General features: G+C 40.6%; 1 protein-coding gene across 1 annotated transcript in view; it reads right to left on the reverse strand.

Moving 5' to 3' along the window:
* Positions 1-20644, reverse strand: part of LOC139742831 (LIM/homeobox protein LMX-1.2-like) — a 52478-nt gene extending 31834 nt beyond the window's left edge. Inside the window, exon 1 of the mRNA XM_071653348.1 lies at positions 20510-20644. Within this exon, the coding sequence (XP_071509449.1) occupies positions 20510-20631 (122 nt within the window). The 5' untranslated portion in view covers positions 20632-20644. The remainder of the gene's footprint in view (positions 1-20509) is intronic.
* Positions 20645-22200: the final 1556 nt, after the last annotated feature.

Consider the following 22200-nt stretch of genomic DNA (forward strand, 5'->3'; position numbering starts at 1 on the left):
ACTTGTGCAGAATCCTACCGTTAAAGCGCTCACTTCAAGGGGCCTAACCACTCTTACGCTTAATTACAATTTGCTTGTACACCGTGTAATCGAATTAATTGAATTTTCCTGCGTGGACCATGGAATATTAGCTAATATTGTACCTTTGTCGCAGTCCTGGTCGCAAAAGCCGCGGAGGAATAAGACCGTAATTACGAAGCCGATTGGAGACTCGACAAGCTGGCGTGCCTGTTTCGTCAATCTATCAAGCCGCAAATAGAATTCCCGCCGCCCATTTTCACTTGCGGGACATGAGGGCGCACCGCCAAAAGACAGTTTAGGATCATTCTTTATTTTCATTTCTTTAGTAGATGTCTGTCCTAACTTCACTGCTCACATAGACTGCTGAGAGTTTAACTGTAAATACCTAATCTATAAGTAAATACCATGCCAGTTAATGAAAGTATTCAGTGTTGCTAACAAATTTCAACTGACTTCCATGCATTTGCTCCGTAGTGTGCAACATTGTAATTTCTCCGCAAGAGGTATAAAGACAGAAAAAAAAAGCCATTGTTGATAAAATAATGACAGGCTTCTTCAGCCGATGGTATCTTTAAGATATAAGCTAAACAGACAATCGATTGGTTGTAGCTGGTTTTATATACTTTGCGTCGGTAACGCATCCTGCATATATTCCAGGATATTTATTCAACGAAGTGGGCAAGTAGCTCGGTGTGCACTAACAAGTTGTGGATATACACCTACGAACGTTGCACATGCATGTATTCATGACGTGTCACAACATTTGCTCCTGCGACAATTGCTCCAGTCTTATTTTCTCCAAGAACTTAGGGTTAGGGTTAGTGATGTGATAGGGTTTTAGGTTTAGTTTGATGTGAGGAATAGAGTTAGGGTTAAACTTATGTTTGTGGGTAAAATCTATATATGGCTTAGCTTGCAGATATTTCATAGGAGCAATTGTCGCAGGAGCAAACTGTCATGGAACCCTTCATGAATTCATGGATGCACAGGCACACATACACACGCACACACACACAGGCACATATACGTACAAACACACAGTGAACCATGTTGCTGCGAGAAAGAGCGTGAACTATGTCATGGTCCAATTCAATTTACCGTGTCCAAATCTATCTCCTCTAATACATATTAAAAAGTTTTCTTCCAGAATAGCTGCACTTTCTACGGGGTTCACGATTTTTTTTTTACGGTAGTATTTACTCCAGTCTCACTTCTTATTTACTCGCTTGCCGTCATGGAGACGCGATAACACGCCGGCATAACCTGCATCTAGCCGCGGTAAGGTGGTTTGATCGCATCGTTCCGCTAATTCGGCCCCTTGTTTGAAACACCATGGAAAACGGAAACGCCAATTTTGGATGAAGATTAGAGGTTGCAGGGAAAAAGTCAGCTCTACGCCTGGGGTTGGGCTTTGATGACAATAGCTTCCACGCAGACGTGTAAGCGCTTAGAGGCCAGCCAGCCTCTGGCTCGTTTGCTGCCTATTAAGTGAACCGATTGCGCTTTGCCCCGTTATTTTTCTTCCACCTTCTCACTGTCTCTCTTCGCCATTCTCTCAAAATACCGCTTGACGCCTATAAAAGCCTTGCCAGGCTCAAGAGTGCGGATTCCATTCTGCGCACGCGAGATCTTTACATGATTAGAGGTTATTAAGGGAGAAAGTTAGTGTGTTGGAGTCAATGCACTTATCCAACCGGCACCAGTGGTAGTTGGCTCTCAAAATCCTTCGGCGTACACACGCTTATTCACTATATACCAGCATACCAGCATGTAACAGGCGTTTCATATTTAGGCGACTTTCTGAATGGCAAATGTTGGTATACAAAGTTCCATCCGGGACATTTCACTTATTACAGCCATGGTCGGAAATGGTGAAAGCGTGGAATAATCCCTTTATTGGTGATTGTGAGAATGATGCACGCCACCATGAGTCATATCGGGTACAGGGCCTGTAGTGGCTGTCGTCTCCATCCTACAGATATCACAATCAAACAATTGGCAATGAAATAGTTTTACGTCAGTTCCACAACAGCAATGATAACTAAAGGTTGGATGAGGTCAAAGAATCATAGTTATATTCTTTTCTATTTCAATATCTGTATGCCCCAATTAGGCAGATTAAGTCAGCTTAGCTATTAGGTCATCACTTTGATAGTGTGACTTACAATAATGTAGAGGCAAATATTGAAGGTCTTTGTGTCACACACACACACACACACACACACACTATCAAACGCTATTTACAGTTATTTGAAGGAATGAAATCAAGGAAAAGTCGCTGGTCGGTTTCATCGCGGTAAACCTTGTGAGAGGAGAAGAAACAGAGGGGCCGTACACACTGAACATCGCACGTCAATTATCTACTGTAGATGGTAAACTATTCACCAGTGAACGTTTGCGCATTTAGAAAGTAATACACGGGACACTTAATAAGGGAAGTAATCATTCGTTATCACTGCAGGAGGCATTGGTGAGCTTTCTCGCTAAGACAAAATAAGATGTCAGTGGTATCTTAAAGCAGTCATAGTATTTGTAACATCATTGTATTGCTGTATAATGAAGTATCGTAGAAATGGAGCTCGGATGTGAAAACAAGAGTGCTTTTGATAGAATCAAAGTTTCAATACAGCCACGTCTCAATATCTCCAGTACGAAGACAATGTCTTCACTTTCATGTTGATGGAAGTTGCAAACTGCTTATTTTTTGTTACCACATGTTCATGACTTATATCATGCCGTTTTCGGTTGGTTTCAAGGTGTGAGGTGGATAGTTACTCGAGCGTACTCTTTAGCTTTTGAGTTTTGTAAACTGGCATGAAGGCAAGGAAACACAGCTGGATGTAGTTAGTCCTTTATATTATATGCATTTTTCTTCTCCTTTATAAGGGAACGTTTGCAGGAAGCCTGAAGAAGAAGTCGCGCTCCATTTGTCGCTCAGTCATGAGTGTGAAACTACCGAAGACAGTAGCAGCTCGGATAAAATAGTCGCTTTCCTTTCCTCTTGCCGATTTGGCGAGGAAAGAGAAAAATATGAGAGGAAGAGGGAACGACAAGAAAGAAAGGGGTACATCGGCAGGGAGAAGAAATGCCTGTTTTTGGAGAGCTGCCTGTCTGCCTGTGTCAACACGAAAGGTAGTGCTGTCTAGCGCGTTTGCCCCGCGGAGCTAGCCCCGTCGTTTCTTCTACCGTTCAGCCGTGCAACGTGTCGAATCACACGCCCGCAGGTGATGCCATACAGCAACCACCGTGCGTGCGAGCTCAGAGCCGAGAGAAAGAGGTGAGATTTGGGGAAAGAGAGCGAGGAATAGGGGGAAGGAAGAAAATAAGGGAAAGATAGTCACTTAAGGAAAATAAAAGAGAGAGAAGATGAAAAGAGAGAATTGCAGGCTGAGAGATATTGCCTTTCACTGATTGGTTGGATCATCTGACCATGATGTCATTGCACTGACTCATTTGCATAACAAAAACTTCACCTGGGCATCATTAGACAGGCTGTACATTGGATTGATCTGCCATCATGCCTTCCACTGTGCGGTGAAGGCATATCGACTTCCATCATTACCTTCAAACGAATAGTCGTGTGTTGCTAGATAATCATTTTCTGTTTAAATTCTCCTAAAAATTATAAAGCAGTATCAAGTTTGTATAACATTTATTTTCCATCTTTTTTTCATGTAGGAAATCACATGTATCGCTGTAAGACTTATAACGCTCAATAATTGCGGTAAACTAATGTAACAGACAATTCAGATTTATATCCGGCAAAATAAAAAAATTAAAAACTCGTTAGGGCATAAAATCAATTGCAGCTACACGAGCTAATCTTATTTTCTTTTTTTATTTCCTTGTCATAAAATTATGAACGAGATACAAAATAAAGAAGACTGCAAGGACGCTACACGTATACTCAGCTTGCAGTAAACAACTGCAGGTCAAACTGTGTACACTTATGTGCCAATGTCCAACGAACACAGTCATAAACATTGTGATACTGTATTCCCATTGCGTTTAACCGTTTTCCTTCAGTCAGGTACGCATATCATGTGTTTTTCGCGGGTTCAAAGAAATATGATAAAATTCCACAATGTGAACATTGCGCATTTTCACAATGGCGGGCAGTTATATTCCTTGCAACCATTTATCAGCTTATGCACTAGAGATCAGGAGGGAAAGAAATAATGAGGTATGAATAGCTATACTGGGTATGCACAAACGGAAAGATGTATCTTGATGAAAATCGCCCGTTTTCAGTTATTTATGTATGGGTTTTTTTTTTCTTGAAATGCGCGGTAGGGTGTAGCTAAATTCAAAGTTTTTAGAGTGCATGCTGGCAAGAAAAGCTATTAATTTAGTGAGGTATATTAACATTATTTTGTTTTCTTGTTGATACGTGCTGTCAGTGTCTTTATCATAACTTGATAACAGATCAAGTGAACACACATATCCTCCACCTCCCACTCTCCCTCTCTCTCTCCTCTTGTTTCTCTTCAATCTATCCTCACACCCGTTGTCACCTGATGACATACAGTGCTTGCTCGCGCGCTGGCACACATCAGTAGAACCCACATGTAACAAGACGGGGATTCGGCTGTATATTTTGAAAGTCAACAAACCACTGTGTGCCGGGACAAGCCGTTTAAATCCACCATTTTTGTTACCGAATGTCTTTATCAACAAGCTGATGTGAGAGTGTGCGTAATGACCGTGAAATTAAACTGAAGCTCTCTTTACAATAAAACAAGCACAGCTTGACAAAAAGCGAATGGAATGCATGTGGAGAAAGTTTGCTGTTATTATGTATATTACGTTAGATACAGAGATACTTCATGACCCTTCCATTCATTTGTGATGACAAATGGGTTTTTAGAAACTTTGCAAAACTTCAATCTACCTATCTATATCTATCTGCCTATCTACCCATCTATCTGCCTATTTATCTATCTATCTATCTGTTTGGCCATCTTTAAAGGCTTTTTTTTCTGTTAACCCAATGTTTTTCTTTCTATCTTATTGTCTATTTTCCCATTGAGCAATAATCTATTTTGTTTCGCTTTTTGTCTATATTTTTTTTTCTAATCTATGGAGCAATTTTTTTCATTATCTATTGATGTATCTTCTCTCTGTCATCCAATTCCAAATTATGTTTAGGTGGTTTTGTAATATAGTGTCAGTAGTACCATTCAATCCGAGGCATTTTTGATGGTGTATCGTGGAGAATGTAAGGTCATGACTGGATGGGATTTGGAAGGAGATGACACGAACAAGAATTTGTATGACGGGGAACCTGTGCTTTGTTTTGCCAATCAAGATAGTTGATAACTGTTCCAGTTGGGACGGGAGTTCGTGTAGTGTGATGTAATCACTCTGAGCAAAGAAAGCCTTAATTATTGGTATAGAACACTGTAGCATTTGAGGCAGTTGAAAAGATATTAAGGAAAGCTGGGAAACGATGGAATGAAAATGCTAGAGGACGTACTGTAGGAGGGGGTAGCGAGGAGGCAGGGGAGGAAGGAGGGAGGAGTATTGGAGGAGAGGGAGTAAGGGAGGACGAGAGGGTTATAAGGAGGAGGGGAGGAAAGGAGAAAGGGAGGAATATCGGAGTAAAGAAAGAATGGGGAAGGGAAGAGGTGCTGTCAGAGGAAAGGAGGGAGGAGGCGAGGATTGGAGGATGGGAGGATATCAGAAGGAGGATGGAAGGACGGAACGGAAGAAGAGAGGAGGGGAAGAAAGGAGGGGGATGAATATCAGAGGAGGGAAGGAAGGACGGAGAGGATAAACATCAGAGGAGGGGAAGAAAGGAGGAGAGGGGAAAAGGTGGTGGGAAGGAAGAGAGAAGGTGAGGAATGTTGGCGGTGAAAAAGTTGGAGGGGGTGAAACTTTAGAAAAGGCCTTTTTCTGTTTGACGGGTGCAGTTGGACTGTACTTGCCTAGAAGGCTAAGCTTTTGTTTTGTCTATTTTTATATCAGACAATGACTTTCACTTTATGAATTACTGTAAATAACTGGCCATTCACGTAATGACAATAATGTACCATCCAGGGATGATTGCTAATAGAGAGGTATTTCATATTCTTTCCTATTGATGTAGGTAGTTATGTTACTTGCCTATAATGTAGTGTTTTCATGGTTCTAATCTTCTGTGATGTACCTTTTAAATACATACCAGATTATGACATCTCTTTATACCATACATATGAATGAGGCATTAGGAAAAGTGAAGAGGAGAACAAAACACACTTCAATGGTGCAAACCCCTAGACGTAGGCGCCCGACACTGGTTATCACGCGTGGGTTACGGGGCCGCTGATCAAGCGTGTCTCTTGGTCGCACTTCGCTGGCCTGGGCCTGGCGGTGCAGCCGGCCAGTGTTCCGCTCGGAAGCACATACCCCGCGGGGTGCATACACTAGTGCGTGTCAGCCACTTCTTCCCTTCCGCGGTCTCGTTGAATGGGGCCGTACAGAGTACACCTGTCATTCTAAAGATCCTTTCCTGGTTTGTCCTCTTTCTCCCTTTACACTTCTCTCTTGCATTCTCCCTCTCACTCATTTTGGTCTCTCTTGAACCCAGAGACTATAGCCTATGTCATGATACTTTTCATTTCCATTTTTCCAAATGCAAAGAAAGAATAAGTACTGCAAAAAAGAAAGAAGAAGAAGAAGTAAATTTTGCTCTGGTAATGAGCTGTCAGGGTATGTATTTTTATTTCGTGTGCAATAAAGGCATAAGCAAGGAAGTGCACTTTCGACGGAACAGACCAAATTACACCGGGATTCGAGTGAGCAAATGCTTACAATAAAATGACGCCCGATAGAGTTGTACACTAGTCACCCTCATTTGACACATGTTTTGTTTCTTCATGTTAAAATAAGTAATGAAATATGAAGCTTAATAACCCTATCTATGCCTAACCTCATCCAGTCCTATGTATTATATTGCGGAGAAAATATCATCACAGAGAAAGTGTCAGTGAAGCAATATATGAAGAGCTATATAGAAATAGAGAAAATTAAAAAAAAAATAACTACACGTATAGGGCATGAATTTTGTTTCTTAATTGGTCTGTTTTTCACTGAAGCTTTAAATGGATTATATAGTTGTGCTTGAATTCATGTTCCACAATAAACATGCAGCAAAAAAAAAAAAATGACTATTGGCCCATACGGGCCGGCGTAAGAAAAGGAAAACGTATACAGTCAACATAAGGTATTGGCAGAGAACGGAACGTGTAACTAGACAGTGGAAACAGAAGAGAAATATACTATGTTTCAGCAACATCAGTGAGATGTTTAGATATGCCCTCTTTGTTACTGTCAGCCAAAATGTTTATCAAAGCGCTGGGTTTGCCGTTGATGCATGCTGGTCTCGGTTGATATTTCTGTAGGGAGGTAGGGGTTATTCACGCCATAACGACACCGGCAATATGTATCGGACGAGTGCAAGGTAAACTTTAATCACCGCGCTTTGTTTTTTCCATCAACAACCCCACGGACTTTCGACTCTAGGGCAGGTACTACATAAGTCAGCCCAGCATCCTTTTCTCTGCATCTTTCTCTTTCTCTGTCTGTCTCTCCCTTCTCTTTACGACTGAATGGTCGTTCCGGGGTTTGCTACGTCTTGTTACATACGATGGAGTGTGTTGGCAAACACGAGAGAGAAGGAGGGACAATCAATCTTGTGAAAGTAAACTAGGCTGTCTGTTGCAAACAAGCAACAACGAGACATGAAACGCGAAGAAATCAAGCACATTACGTATGTACATGAAAAATAGTATAAATGTGTTTATGTATTATCTCGCTGGCTGCATAATAATTTTCCTCCTCGATGTATATAATGGACAACATCCTATGACATTAAGGACTGCACGTCATGTATGTAAGACATGTATACACTATTTATGAACATTCGTCAGTGTTACTCAGAGTTACAAATAATTATGACGTCATTGAAAAGGTAAAATAAGGACGATGTAACTTGATTATGTATGCCACAAACTCTCATAACGCCAGCATAAGTAGTGAAGTTAATGCAAGCAAGCTGGTGAACGAATAGATTTTGTCTTTCTATAGCCATCATCCCAAAATGTTCCACTCACTTAAATGTATCTAAAGGTGCCGATATTGTGTATCCTATACCTATTTCACCTTTTCTACCTTTTGTATATAATACAGACCATCCACTATAATCATCAACATCTTGGTGTTGATGTAAGATAAGATGTTTCACGGGACAAACACATTACGATTGTAATGCTGAGTATACCATGGTATAACGATGTGAGTATGAACCGCTTGTGAGATTGGGACTTCTTACATTGTCATCAGGTTTAACGAAATTGTTGATGACAACATTCTCGTGACAACGAACACAAGGTAAAGAACACTGAGCATTGCATGTCTTTGCACTGACCTTGTCAATCCAAAGAAAGTGGAAACAATGTGCAACAAGTCAAAGGATGCTGTATGAGTTGTCTCTCTTGGATGGTTCTCCTCGGATCATTCGGTGAGGAGAAACGTGAGATACAACGATTGGAAGGTTTGATAAGACCCAACTCATCTCCATTTAAAACTGCAAGATCCTAAAGATCTCTTTTCTTTCCTTTTCACCTTCTCACTTTAGCATTATCTGTCCTTTTCCACATTTTGCTCATTTATTCTTCTTGCGGGCCTTCTCCCAACGAATAATCAGCGGTTCTTAAGAGGGCATGCAGAATATAATAAGGTGTATTTGTTGCAAAAAAATGAGAAAAGATAGTTGGAGTTAATCTTGTCAGGGATCTCGCCTAGTAGAAGCTCAATATCTCTTGCACGACTCATCGAGCGAGACGTCACGTCAAGTCCTCGGCAAACATGACGCAGCACGGTTTATGACGAGGAGTCCAGACTACGCCAATTTGCAAATGCGGTATCTGTCTCTCTATCCGGTACTGTCTTTTATCTCGCTCCGCTCCATCCTTTGGCTTCCATCTACTCATTTCTTTCTTTTTTATCTACTTTATTTTGTGTTCCTTGATATATAACAATACTTCAGCAGATAGATCAACTCGAGGTTTTTCTGCCCCAGTCGATATTCCATCGACAAACACTCTGTTTTTGTCGGTTGTTTCTCCTCGAAAGTCAGTCCAAAAGTTCTATAAGATTTGTGATTAGTATAAATTCGTAGGTCATTATTTTTCGAACCCAGTCTGCTTTGCGGCATCACTCGTACCATACCTAACCTCACTGTCACGGTCAAAATCTTAATCATCACCGTCTCGGACACTAGTCTTTGTCTCGCCTTTCTCTTCACAGGTGCGAAGGCGTGACCGACTGTCATCTGTCACTGCCTTGTCATGCCGCCTTCGACTTTCATCTCGTCATGTTTGCGGCGTGAGTGATAAACGCTCGGTCAACACAAGGGCTCTCCAAAATATGCCGCTCTGATTTCTTGAACAGATATCAATTCGGTCCTTTCCCGGTTCGCTTGATCTCACTGTGAATCTTGGCTTTTTCCTTCCCTCACAGGCTGTATTTGTATCTTCCCTTCTAGCTTCTATCATCAGACCAAGTGTTTTACCTCTTGGTCTGATTGCCATGCACATTCCCTCTTGTTTGAAGTACGTCATAATTTCTGTGGCAAATAGACATGTGATCATTTTTTTTTTGTCCGCTCACATCAGATTGGAAAGATTCCTTGGTTTCCAGGGATGAACTTTCTTATATTTGCTGCGATTCATCTAAACCTCTCTTAATATCAATCCCTTCTCTTTCTCGCTCGAATTTCATCTGCGTTTATTACCTGCTTTTGCCAATTCACCGCATCACAGCATGAATTGTCAATCTCTAAAACAATACACATAAACTTGAATTATTGGATCATGCCATAAGGTCACAGATTCCATGTCAGGATTCGCGTGAGTTCGAGAGGTAATGATGACAGTGGTGCTTAAAAAGTATTGATAAAGTAATTTTTACTTGTTGGAATGAGATAATACGAAATCTTTTTTTAACTCAAAAGGATATCATGTTATCTAAATGCACTTGTCTGTAAATATAACGAAAATGTGATAACAAAGTATAATGGGATATAGTTGTGAGATGATGAAATCATCATCCTGATTGATCTCCACCATAATCAGTTTATCTTTTGTCATAGAATACCACAATTCTCTTGGTTTAATTTCTACTAATATTTTGTAGGAACTGTCGAAGCTCTTCTTCAGTTTATTTCACTCTGTCTATCAAAACTGCTTCTGACATAGAGTGGAGTATTTCTGGTTCTCAATTTCATTGTATATATAATGCAATGAAATTGACAACCAGCTAGAAGTTTGATGGAAATCTACCTTTTTTTTGGGGGGGGGGGGGGGAGGCATTAGCCCTCAAGACATAAACATATTTGTAAAAGCATTGGAGGGTGGCTTCTCATGACAGTACTATGCAGTAGCATAATTGTCCGTATGCAATGAAATCTTGTTATGTAAACATGTAATTAAGAATTGTCTGTTTTTTCTTTCGCTTCCAGTAATATACAGTCATTGTTGAAACCAACAATATCTCAATCTACCTACATTTTATCAAAATTGTTCACTCATTTCTCCATTTATTTTGTTCTCTTCTCTTTCTCGCCACCCATAGCTTTATCCCATCTCTTTTTTTTTTGTTCCACCCTCCTGTTTAATACTGCAGTTCTCATCCGCCTCCGTCTCCTTCCATTGGATCTCCCTCTCTCTCTCTCCCTCTCTCTCTTTGTCTCACTGTACCTCTTTTCATAACTCTTAGCCTCTCTTTCTTTCTACTCCCTCTAACTCTCCTCTCACTGTCTCTCTCTCCGTATTTTTTTCTCATTCTCTCTCCCCCTCTCTCTATCTATCTCTCTCCCTCTCCCTGCTTCCCTGTGTCTGTTTGAGAATTGTTCATATTGGCAGAGGCGCTGTCGATGTGGGACCCAGAGAGCCAATATCCGGCTGGGCTTGAGAACGGCCTTCCGCTCTCTGGATATTGCGCGGACCGCTGAATTAAGGTTGGCCTGCTTCGACCGTGGTGTTTTTTTCTCCCCCTTTTTAATTTCGGTGCCTGGTTTGCACTCGCCATACTTTGTACGCAGTCATTTGGTGTGACACACACATCACATGCCTACAAACATTTAAACACACTCTCTAACACACACACACTTGCACACACACTCACACATGGCTCTCATGCTTTTGACTTCTTCTTTTTTTTCCGTAGGTGCATCAGGGAATGAGCATCCGCACTGTTTACAAGACGGTCAATAAATACAGACACAAGCTATTATTGCTTTTTGCATCGTTCACCATAACAGTCTGTCAAAGCCTATATTCAGCTTTCACACCGCCATACCGCAACACATAAATTTTCCCTCCAAATTTCTCTACAACCAAGGCTTTAGGATCCCCCCCCCCTTTGTAAGCGTACCCATATACCTAAGGTTCAGTTACCAAAGTCCAGCATGAGGAATTACCTGAATGGTGATGTGCTCTTTGAGAGGTAGTTGCTGAAATAACTTTTTATTTAGTATAAACAACAAAACTTTTATTCAGTCGATACTACAGACAGACAGACAGACAGACATGACTGGTATGAAATCATTTGACAACCTTTCAAATGTTGGAGAATGTTTTTATTTTTTTAATGTTGACACACTTGCCTGGCAATAGGTTCCTTGACCATCACGTATCTGAACACACGGACATCACGTTTAGATAGCAGTGTGCACAAGGAGTGTCTACAGTGGTGTCGTTAGAGTTAATGAAATATGTTCGCTAGCATCAACTCGCTCACTTTGATATAAACCACTCTACTCCGATTATAATATTGTGTCTCTCCAAGAATGATTGGATGGAATAGCCCTGAACATCTAAACATATTCTCATGAATAGTAACTTCATGTAATCTCATTTCGTAAACACACGTTTCTTTAAAAAAAGTGTTCCTTGGATGCTGTCTATAGTAATGCCTTTGACATGCCATGATTGATTTTCTAATGTGAAACGATTCTAATCACTTCCGATGAATGATTACTAAATTCCCCAATTAGGTGAATTTTTTTTTGCACATTATTCTTATTTCATTCTGTTATCTTGTCAATCCCTGAAGGTGTTACATTCATGAGGCGGTCCATACGCATGGGTTGTGTGTGTTACACTTGTACGAGGTCGCATTTATTTAGCGTCGATCTATGATCATCTACAATGACGAAAAGGGCCAACTAGATGAATATAATTTGTTTGAAAAAAAGGTAAGCATTTTAAAATGAGGTCACGTTCGATTTCTGTTTATCTTCGGCCCATATCTCGCAATCAATATCCCCTTCTCTTCCAGGACTTTCCACGTGAATTCTGGTTGTTGTCTCTCTCTCTCTCTCTCTCTCTCTGCCATCAGTCTTTTCATCTGCGTGGCAGTAACAGCATAGCTCTCATGAGCATGGCCCAAGCATACACACAGGAGTTTGAATTATTCATTAGCCACACGAGAGAGCCAGCCTGCAGTCCGGCTTGGCCAACTTTTACCATTGTTATACCACACGATAGACGTGTCTTGTTCACTCACTTCAGTTTAAATGCACCCAAACTTGATAGGAATAATTATCAACAGCGGTGTTTGACACAAAGTGACTTAAACGAAACTTTCTTCCATGTACATCTTGAGGTTTTTACGGATTGGGCGTTTTCTTTCATTAGCATTCTTTCGATTGTCTAATAAATTTTCTCTCCTTTAATGGGCCTATTGAATGATATGATAACGAGTGTTGTTATTTTACCATAATGTGAAGCTCGTACGCATAAACATTATACATTAACCATTGTAACCATTATACATTGACCATTGTAACTGATAACACTATCAATGTTCTCTTTCAGCTCTGTTGAATAGGGTGTTTGTTGGTTAGTTTTCAAAACAAAAAGAACATAAAGATTGATAGTCAATAAGTCTCAATAAAAACATAATTTTTCTTTGGACGAATACTTTCAATCCATTCTACTGTAACAACATACTTCCATAACACAAGCGGCCAAATGGTAAAGCGAACAAATCCATTGGTCACGCGCATCACCCTACTCCGAAACAATCCTCAAGTTTCTGCATTGATTTACTGTCCGACAGGCAAATCCTGCTGTTTGTAAGCGGAGATACGCCACTTGTGGTAGGAGCTTTCACCCCACTTACACACGTGCTTTACAAACTCCGAGTCACTCGAGAAGCCAACGAGGGAGCGCACCGACCCGGACCGTTCAGGGTGGAGTGGGCGAGCCGCTGCGGCTCGAGAGCCCTGGCATTGCAAACGCCACGTGAATAAGATTAATGAGTTTCCGCGATTGTTCCTCGCCGGATCAGCGATTTAATCTCGTCATGCCGCTGATGATCAAGTCCCATTCCTCTGATTTTAAAGACAGTGCTCTTCTCTGTTTGAATGTTGGAGACATAAGATTTTGACTTTATCAGGTCTTAGTCAACCTTTCCTATGATTTTTTTCCTCGAATCCCTCCAATATCCCATATTTCATCTGTTTGTCATTCTGTCTCTCTTTGTCGCTCTCCCTCTCCTCTCCATTTACTTTCTCATCAACTGATTTTCGCCCTTTATCTCTAGCTATATTTTGCTTTCATGTATGTTAAGGTAATCCAAGAGAGATATCGGCCAGTGACGACGGCCCGTGGAACTGTTTTTTTTTTCTTCACATGTAAGCATCAGACAACCTAATCGTGGTGGATGCTGTACGGGCAGTGACGGGGCATGGTGCTCATCCTTTCTAATAATCTATACGTGATGCCCGAAGGACATAGTAACAGCATGATAAATCACTGAAATAGAGACGGGGGAATATGTTGTTTTCTTCGCTCAGCACCGCCACGAAACAAAGTGTAATGCAGCTCTGCGTCCTGTCTTAATTCACCTAACATATGCACACAGAAAATGTTTTGATGAAACAAAAAGTCCAAGTTAATGGCACGGAAAATGCCATGTCAGATCTTCAGGTATTGTAGGCCCATCTATGACTATCCGCGTTGGGCAAATTCAAGCGAAATCTGCACCTGTGAAAACAAAACCATGCATCATGGACAAAAGAGGTGCATGAGATGACGAATAGCAATATGTCCGAGAGGAGGAGAAACACTGGCGACGTTCGAAGACTTCAAACTATGAGGTTGTATCTCACAGACGCTATATCGCAGATAATATCTTGAACGCCATACAGACAGCATACAGAAAATATAGGAAACAGCGTCAAAATGATGAAGGCCTAAAGGCATTATTCGCAAAAGTGAGGAGCGATGCAGAATTAAAAGCAGGATCACGTCTAGGGATATAATGTAAAAAAATAAATAAAAACAAAAACACACGAATGATGAGGAATTTGCATCTAAACTAACGTCCATCAGAATGATTCTAAACAAAATCAACATTCACTTAAAATCCTGTGTACAATGTCAAACATTTTAAAGCACCTGCATTGTCCCCAAAGCACGCTGTGATCGGAAGATTCCTTCACAAAACAGGGTGATTGCTGTCTTACCACACTCCGTATGGGGAAAAAAGCTTGCTTTGAAATCATGTTTGGTAAAGCAGGTGTTCAAGTGTTATCTCACGATATCAAATATTTTTAACCTATACCGCTTGGATCCGAGGTTTCGAAAATAGGGTTCAGAACTAGCGAAAGCAAATCAGTGCAGACAGCAACATTACATCGTCAACAAGTAAACACACTTGTAGACACAATCACAGCATTCATATTGACAGAGTGTGTTTCGGTTTGATGTGTCCCACCAGCAAAACGTTTTATGCAGAAGAGTGAGAGAGAGAGAGAGAGAGAGAAAGAGGGGGGTATTATAGAGAGCAACAAAACAGGTAGGATGATTTAAAATCATGACAATTCAGTTTGAGTGAGGATTTATTTGATCAATTGTGCTTCATTTAGACAATTATACTGAAAGGTCAAGCACTAACGATAGCATAAAACAATGTGGCTATCATTCTAAAAGCATTTTTAGATAGCGTCCGCTCGATTGAACGTCTGTCGGCAGAGTAGTTTCCGCCATGTTGAGAAACAAAAGACATGAATATGCATGGTTTTGCTTAGTGGGTCAATTGGCCTGTTGCAAATGCTCTTATGGCTCGGAACATATGAATAAATCATCACAGATCCACGATAGCAGGTGTAGTACATGACATCTACCGATTCCTTTCAGCACTTTCAATGTGCAGTATACAACATCCTGCAGCGTAACAAAAATGTAAAGATACAGGAATGCTGTTTTTTGCCTTCATACGGATGGGCTTGATGCATACGTTTTTCCTTGAACCATTTATTATTTTTCTTGTCGAAATCTTGCTTGATAAAAGGTACTATGTAGTTTGTGTGATGTCTGCAATGATTCACATCCTACCTTCAATTTTTCTCCTTTTCTTGGTCTTTGCTTCCATTTTGAAAACCTCCCTATCTCTAAAATTGAGTTCTATTTTATCTCCATAGCATGGGCTGGAGCGTTATCACTCGCCACGTAATTCTCGTCGTGATCCAGCCCTGGTGCACACGCATCGTTTATCACATTATTTCGCTTGCCTGTCGCCAATTGAGCTTTAACTCGATTTAATCAGATCCAGCGAATAATATACCGGCGAAATCAGATCTGTAATAATTCTTGTGGCGGGGGATTCCGTGCGCTAAATTAGGTGCGTCACCTAGAGGCCCCAAGTGCGCACGCCAAGCACTGGTCCAAAGTCGCCTGCGTGCAACTCCGCCGCCGCAAGCCACCGTAGCTTGTGAGGTTTTTTTTTTTTTTGTGTGTGTGTGTGTGTATAATTTTTAGTGTGTGTTTGCATTGGCATGCACTAAGTAACCCGCTGCGGACACGCCAGTGGTTCTCAACATGGCGCTTTGCCTGCTCAAGAATGGCTAAAGATGTTTGCACTGAAGGGGCCTGGTGGTTAGCAAAACACGGACGTTATCATATTGATATACATGAACTTATCATGATGCAAATTAGGAAAAAAGTATAAGTGTGTATGCATCTGATGAATACTCGCCAGCATACGATCTACTTTAGATAGGAATCAACTATAGGTGACTGGACGCATTTTCTCGAGCTCAGACTTTCCTAAAGCATACTATTTTGTTCACAAATTATCTTCAAGACAAGAAAACACAGAAACAGGGGCGGATCCAGGAATTCCGTAAAGAGGGGGTGCGTTTACAAAATTAAAGGGGGGCGCACACACCCCTCCCCCATTTTTTCTTTTTATTTCTTTTGTTTCAACAAAAAATAAAGGGGGGGGGGGCGTGCGCCGGTTGCGGTCCTCCCTGGATCCGCCCCTGCAGAAAGACAGTTTTAGGCATTTAAGTGTTTAGATTTTGCCCACTATCACTCGATTGTGAGATAACGTGAAATATTTACTCTCTTGACCATGTATAGGCCTATCCAGGTTCGATGTCCGTGCATAATATAATGTCATGAACAAGATTTTGCAATGTATGCAACAATCTCGGGAAAAATGTCTTTATCTTACCTCGAGATAGAGAGGAAAACAGCCGGTGAGACTACACAATATTGAATGACGTAATTATTGTATTTGAGAAAGGGAAATTGCTGAGTAGTAGGGCAAGTTTTGTGAATGGGCTTGAGTCAATAGCACCCGATTTACTACCTTGCTTTCTACCATCCCCTGACATGGTGCAGATTTGAAATTTACTATTCATTCTAAATAATTCTACACCAAGTAGACTTCTCCCTAAAAATCTCTGCTCTCCTGCAATACCGACCCAGCGAAGAGAAAATGAAATGGCTTTGTCGTTTCTCCCGCCCTTCCCAAGGGATGATCTGACTCCAGCAAAGGATGTTTGCTTCTCTGCCGGAAGTTCTATTGGGAGTGTGCAGTGAAAGAGTTTTGTACATGGGGGCACGGTATTACTATAAGAAAGTTTTTGGAACTATTAGCAGGGCGCTAGATGTTGTGCCTGGGTGTGATCTCGGGGGTAGAGCAGAGCGGGCTGGTGCTACCCGAGCCCCACGCTTCCTCCGAAATCGCTTCAAAGTGTGATTTTCAACGCCTCTATCAAAACTCATCATTTCGCCACTTTCTACTTTCATCTCGCCTTTCTCCCTCTCTCTCTCTCTCTCTCTCTCTCTCTCTCTCTCTCTCCCTCTCTGACTCTCATCTTTCATCAGATGCTGTTTTTCTCTCCTGGCCTTTCTCCCTCACCTTTTGCAATACCTGCATGCTCACACACGTCTTCGGTCTCTTTCTTTCTCTCCTCTCTCTTATGACGAATTTTCCTTCGTCCCCAACTTTTCTTCTTTTTTTCTGCGCTCTTTTTAAAATGCGTCCTTTGAAGTGTCTCCATATTTCTGAGCTCTATTTTTATCCATCATGCTTTCTCCACGTCCGTTATTTCAGTTTCCGCTTTCTGGACCTCTTTCCTTTCCTTTATCTACCTCATTGCCACTTTACCGTTCTACATTCTTTGATTTACTTTGCTTTTTGGGGCACAAGATTATTGTCTACAAGATTTTCTGGGTTTGATGACCCCTTACTTTTGAAAGTTCAACATTTTTTTTTCTGCTTTTTTAAGATCTTCCAACACGAATAACTTCTGTCAACTACAAAAGTCCCCAGACAGTCATAAATGGCTAAGGGGATATATTGACCATCATGCCGTGTATTATATAGCTCACAGGGTAAAAACTATGATCAGATAGCTCACAGCAGTGCTTAGTCATCGCCCAGTCTCACACATTACAGTTGAAGGTAATCAAATCAAAGAGCATGCTCGAGCAATAAATCGCAAAGGTTTATCCATTCCCAATGCATTCGGAATCTTTGCTTCGTTAAGTCTTATTACTGCTCAAATAGTGATGTTTAAAGAAACCAACAGTAAACCTGAATAAAGATATCGTCAGACTTTTCAAGAGGAGAAAAAGAAATACCTCTGAAATGATAGCACAGAGAAATGTATTTAACATACCACTTGAATTTGACTATAATTCTATTCATAACAAGTTCATTCATGAATGATGTCATCGTCCCTTCATGAATCCATAAGAACTGAGGAGGAATAGGTCTCTTAATCGACACATGGATGCACACGAGAGTAGCATTAAAAAAAGTGTTGTTACAAAATACTGTCGTGTAGTGAGATATACATCGGTCATGTCAGTCGCTGATGAAGAAATGAAATGTCATTCGATATGACTAGAAATGTTGCGTCGAAAGATCGAAATTCGACAATAATCCTAGTGCTAGCTACACACGGTATCTATGTTTGAACAACACACCACTAAGATATATTTTGCAAGTTGATAAAGACAAAGCTTCTAAGGTTGTTGTGTAAAATTTGGGGTCCGAATTCCATTTTTTCGTTTCAATGATGAATGGTAATGAATTCTGTCGAACAATATTGTCAACTTTGATACCCTTTTCTGCAAATTCAACACATTTAGAACATACCACTCGAGTTCACTCTTACAATTTAGGTGTCAGTGTATCAACCACTGAACTATTGTCTTCCAAATAATCTGCATTTGGCGCTCCTCGTTCTCAGGAGTAAATTCTCCTTTCGACCGGAGGGCCCGGAAGTCTGTCGCCGACGTAAAAGATGACACAATTCTCGATATCCGTTTTAACAAGATTAAAGCAACACTATTGGTGAATAAATCAAAAGGTTGCGAGAAAAACTCCTTTTCACTTTATTCCGTCCCATTCCGCTCACCGTGGCTAGTGTATAATCCGGAGGGATTACAGAGCGCACGACGCGCGCACACCCACCATGGGAAATAAACTGCCCGCTGGGTCGTAATTTGTCAAAGCGGATTGCTGAATCAATTAAACGACGTTGGTGGATTAGTATACAACCCATGAATTTAAAGCAAGGTAGAATATATGAATATTTTTCTTTCTCTCTTTTTTGGTGGCATAGATTTACCGGGCCATTTATGCTGCCATGATTCTAGGCGGAGACATTCTCGGGCTATTAACGTACAAGCTTTCAAAAGTTCACCGCGCATTCGTTTGGAAGACTGGAGCCATTAATCAGACTATCAGGCTGTTTGCAACAGTATGCATACTGTGCCTCTCAGGATATTACGAACTGCACGAGTAACATTGTCCCCACGAGTATATTGTTCACTTGTCTGGATGACATTTTCCTCAATTAACGATATGTCGCATGATTTCTATGTCAAAATTGATCGGAAAAGGGACTGTGCCAAGCCTAGATGTCATCTTGAAACAGTACTTCATAATCATAACATCAAAGGAGAATGTGCGATGATTATTCCCAACATTTTCATTGGAGATAAAACTTGTCTTTGTTCATTATTAGTTGCTATCATCTTGCACATGACAAAATATTGTTTTTCAGCCTGCAATACGAAAATATTCATGTAGGTTTAACATCTAGCGGTTTTATGATTTGATTTGAAATGATTGATTTCCAGGCTGCAAATTCTTTTAAAAAAAAAGTTGTCACAAATCAAAGCGGACAATCGTCTCATTTGACGTTAACCTTGTCAAACGAGACAGGCGATTTTGGCTGCAATACCGAACACAATATACTAACAAAAAGAAAAACGACAACAACAAAGAATTATACGTCCTGCGAGCACTCTAGGAATATTTTAACCGTGTCCAGCAGCAGGTTGAAGGGATTTTAGACAATGTGATCTGGTCAAGCACTGCCACACGAAAAAGAAAAAAAAAGGACAGCGCAAAGACATGAAACAAACTGATAACAACACCGTCATGTTAAGGCTATGCTGAAAATGAGTAGGAGATTGATAACAATGAAGTGAATCAGTGGAATACCCCTCGAAACAACAACAACAGCAACAACAAACAAAACAATACATGACAGACAGTAAGAACACCATGACGGTCGTTTTATCAATACTAAGTTTTCTACCTGAATAAAACACTATAGTCCAGCAAACAAAGGTAATGCTGCTCAGCGTCATAACAAAGAAACAAATAGCTGACATTAATTTTCTTCTTGTCCTCGATGAATGCGTTGGAAATTGCTATGACATACCAAGAATTGTGCCCGCACAGAGACATAGACAAGGTCAGTCACTCATATGTCATAGTGTGTCTTCATGGGCACATATTATGGAAATAATATCATGCATGTACTGACAGCAAACTGATTATCGCTTGAAGACATCATCCAGTCAAATTTAATCAAATCAATCAATAAAAGGACATGACTGTCATTGTCATTATAATTATTATTATAATTATTATCGTCATCATCATCATCATCATCATTATTATCATCATGATCATTACCATCATCATCTTCATTATCATTATAAATATTAGTATCATTATTGTCGTTATTTCGAAGTGTATCTCACGCCAGGTCAGACTACCCTCGTCAAGACGACCGGACAATCACAGAACAGGTGTTAGTAACTCATATTCTCAAAGTTATCGACTGATAGGACCACACCGCGGAATGGTGTGTTGAAAATCTGTGTAGAGAAGTGACACTTACTTTTCGTAGTCTAACTTGCAGTATAGCTTCCGGTCTCTGGCGAAGCAAGAGTGGGATAGTCTAACTCGGCAGACGCTGCATTGCAGACACTGCTCATGCCAGCAATGGTCCATGACCTTCATCAAGTAGCGATCCTCAATCGCGCGTTGACACCCTGCGCATATTTCCTTGGCGGGTCGTGTCCCGTTGGTTGCGAGGCCTGCTGAGTAGCAGCAAAATGAATACAAAAGAATGTCACAAAAGGAACACTGTCAGATGTGATGCGTGAGGATGTCAGAAAAATTGAGAAAAGCGTTATTACCTAACTTACCATCATAACGTGGGTAAATTGGAAAATAATTACCACTTTCTTGTTTGCAGTATTTCTATTCTTCCTGTATGCAACGTTACAATCTTGTAACAATAGCGAAGTATTGGAGTTTCGACGGTCAAAACGTCGTGTTTGATATAACTACCCGCCATAATTCATTGCAAAGTGCCACTTGGTTGTATGCACGACATATTTCATATCTAGTAAAATAGCTGTGGCGACTCGCTCCTATAGTTTGTGACGACGGGTTGCCATGGATTTGTTGTCATGATTGTGTATGATACAATGCAGACGCAGTGTGGTTGATTATGCAGTATTATACACTGGGCATGCGATGCGTATTGCTTTTATAGACACGATGGAGAACAGACGAAAAGTTTGAACAGAGTAGAATGTCAAATCAACACTGGTGATCATAACATGCAATAACACGCTTATTTGGGATTAAATTCCATATCTTTCATGAAGCTGATTTGACTGAGTCGTAACTGTAGCTATAACTATCTCCACAGTACGTGAAGCAGGATGGTTTTATCATTTATCATTGTGGTTGTAAGTATATGAATATTCTCTAACACACGGGTGAAAAAAAATTATGGTTGTGTGTTTGATTGTGTGATTGACCTTTAGCTCCAAAACAAGTGACCCGTATGTATTGGTTAAAAAAAAATGATGGTATGAAAGAATTCAATGATAACCATTTCAGTTAGATATAAAAAAAGTTTCTTTGCGATCAGTTAATGTCTATATAAGATCGAGCTTTTATCGAGTCTCTCACCAATTCGTTATCTTTATACTACTTGACGTCATCTAGTGCTGTGAGTGTGGTAGAGAAAGAGAAAAAGAGAGATAAAAAGGGAGAGAGAGATAGATGTACAGAAAGAAACAGAATATGGAGAGGAGAAGGAGAGAGACGGAGAGAGAGAGAGACACTCCATCAGACAGGGGAAAAGTCTGTCAGACCAGGATTATGCGATACCCATGGATTTCTACTCAGCCCGACACCAGACGGCATACGTCTTCGCTATCCAATATCTCGACGAAGCTCGACATTTTGATTGAAATATGAACTGCCTAAAATCTGAGAAATCTCCTCCAGCCAAATCAGTCAACCCTTGTATCTTTCTTTCTCTTTACCACCCCACTTTTTAACGTATTGGAAAGGAGTACATAGAAGCAGTTCACTATTTCTTAATGTCCTTTTGAAAAGCTGACACACACACCCACACCCACACACACACACATTTACACACGTACATATGCACATACACACACACACGCACATATCAAAGAAGTGTTATTGTTATTATCATTATCATTATAATTATGATTATCATTATTATCAGTATTAGTTGAAGCAGTAGAAGAAGGAATTGCAGTA

Source organism: Diadema antillarum, unplaced genomic scaffold (assembly GCF_040938485.1).
Source record: "Diadema antillarum isolate AM-2024a unplaced genomic scaffold, OU_Dant_1.0 seq00001022_RagTag, whole genome shotgun sequence".
NCBI lineage: Eukaryota > Metazoa > Echinodermata > Echinoidea > Diadematoida > Diadematidae > Diadema > Diadema antillarum.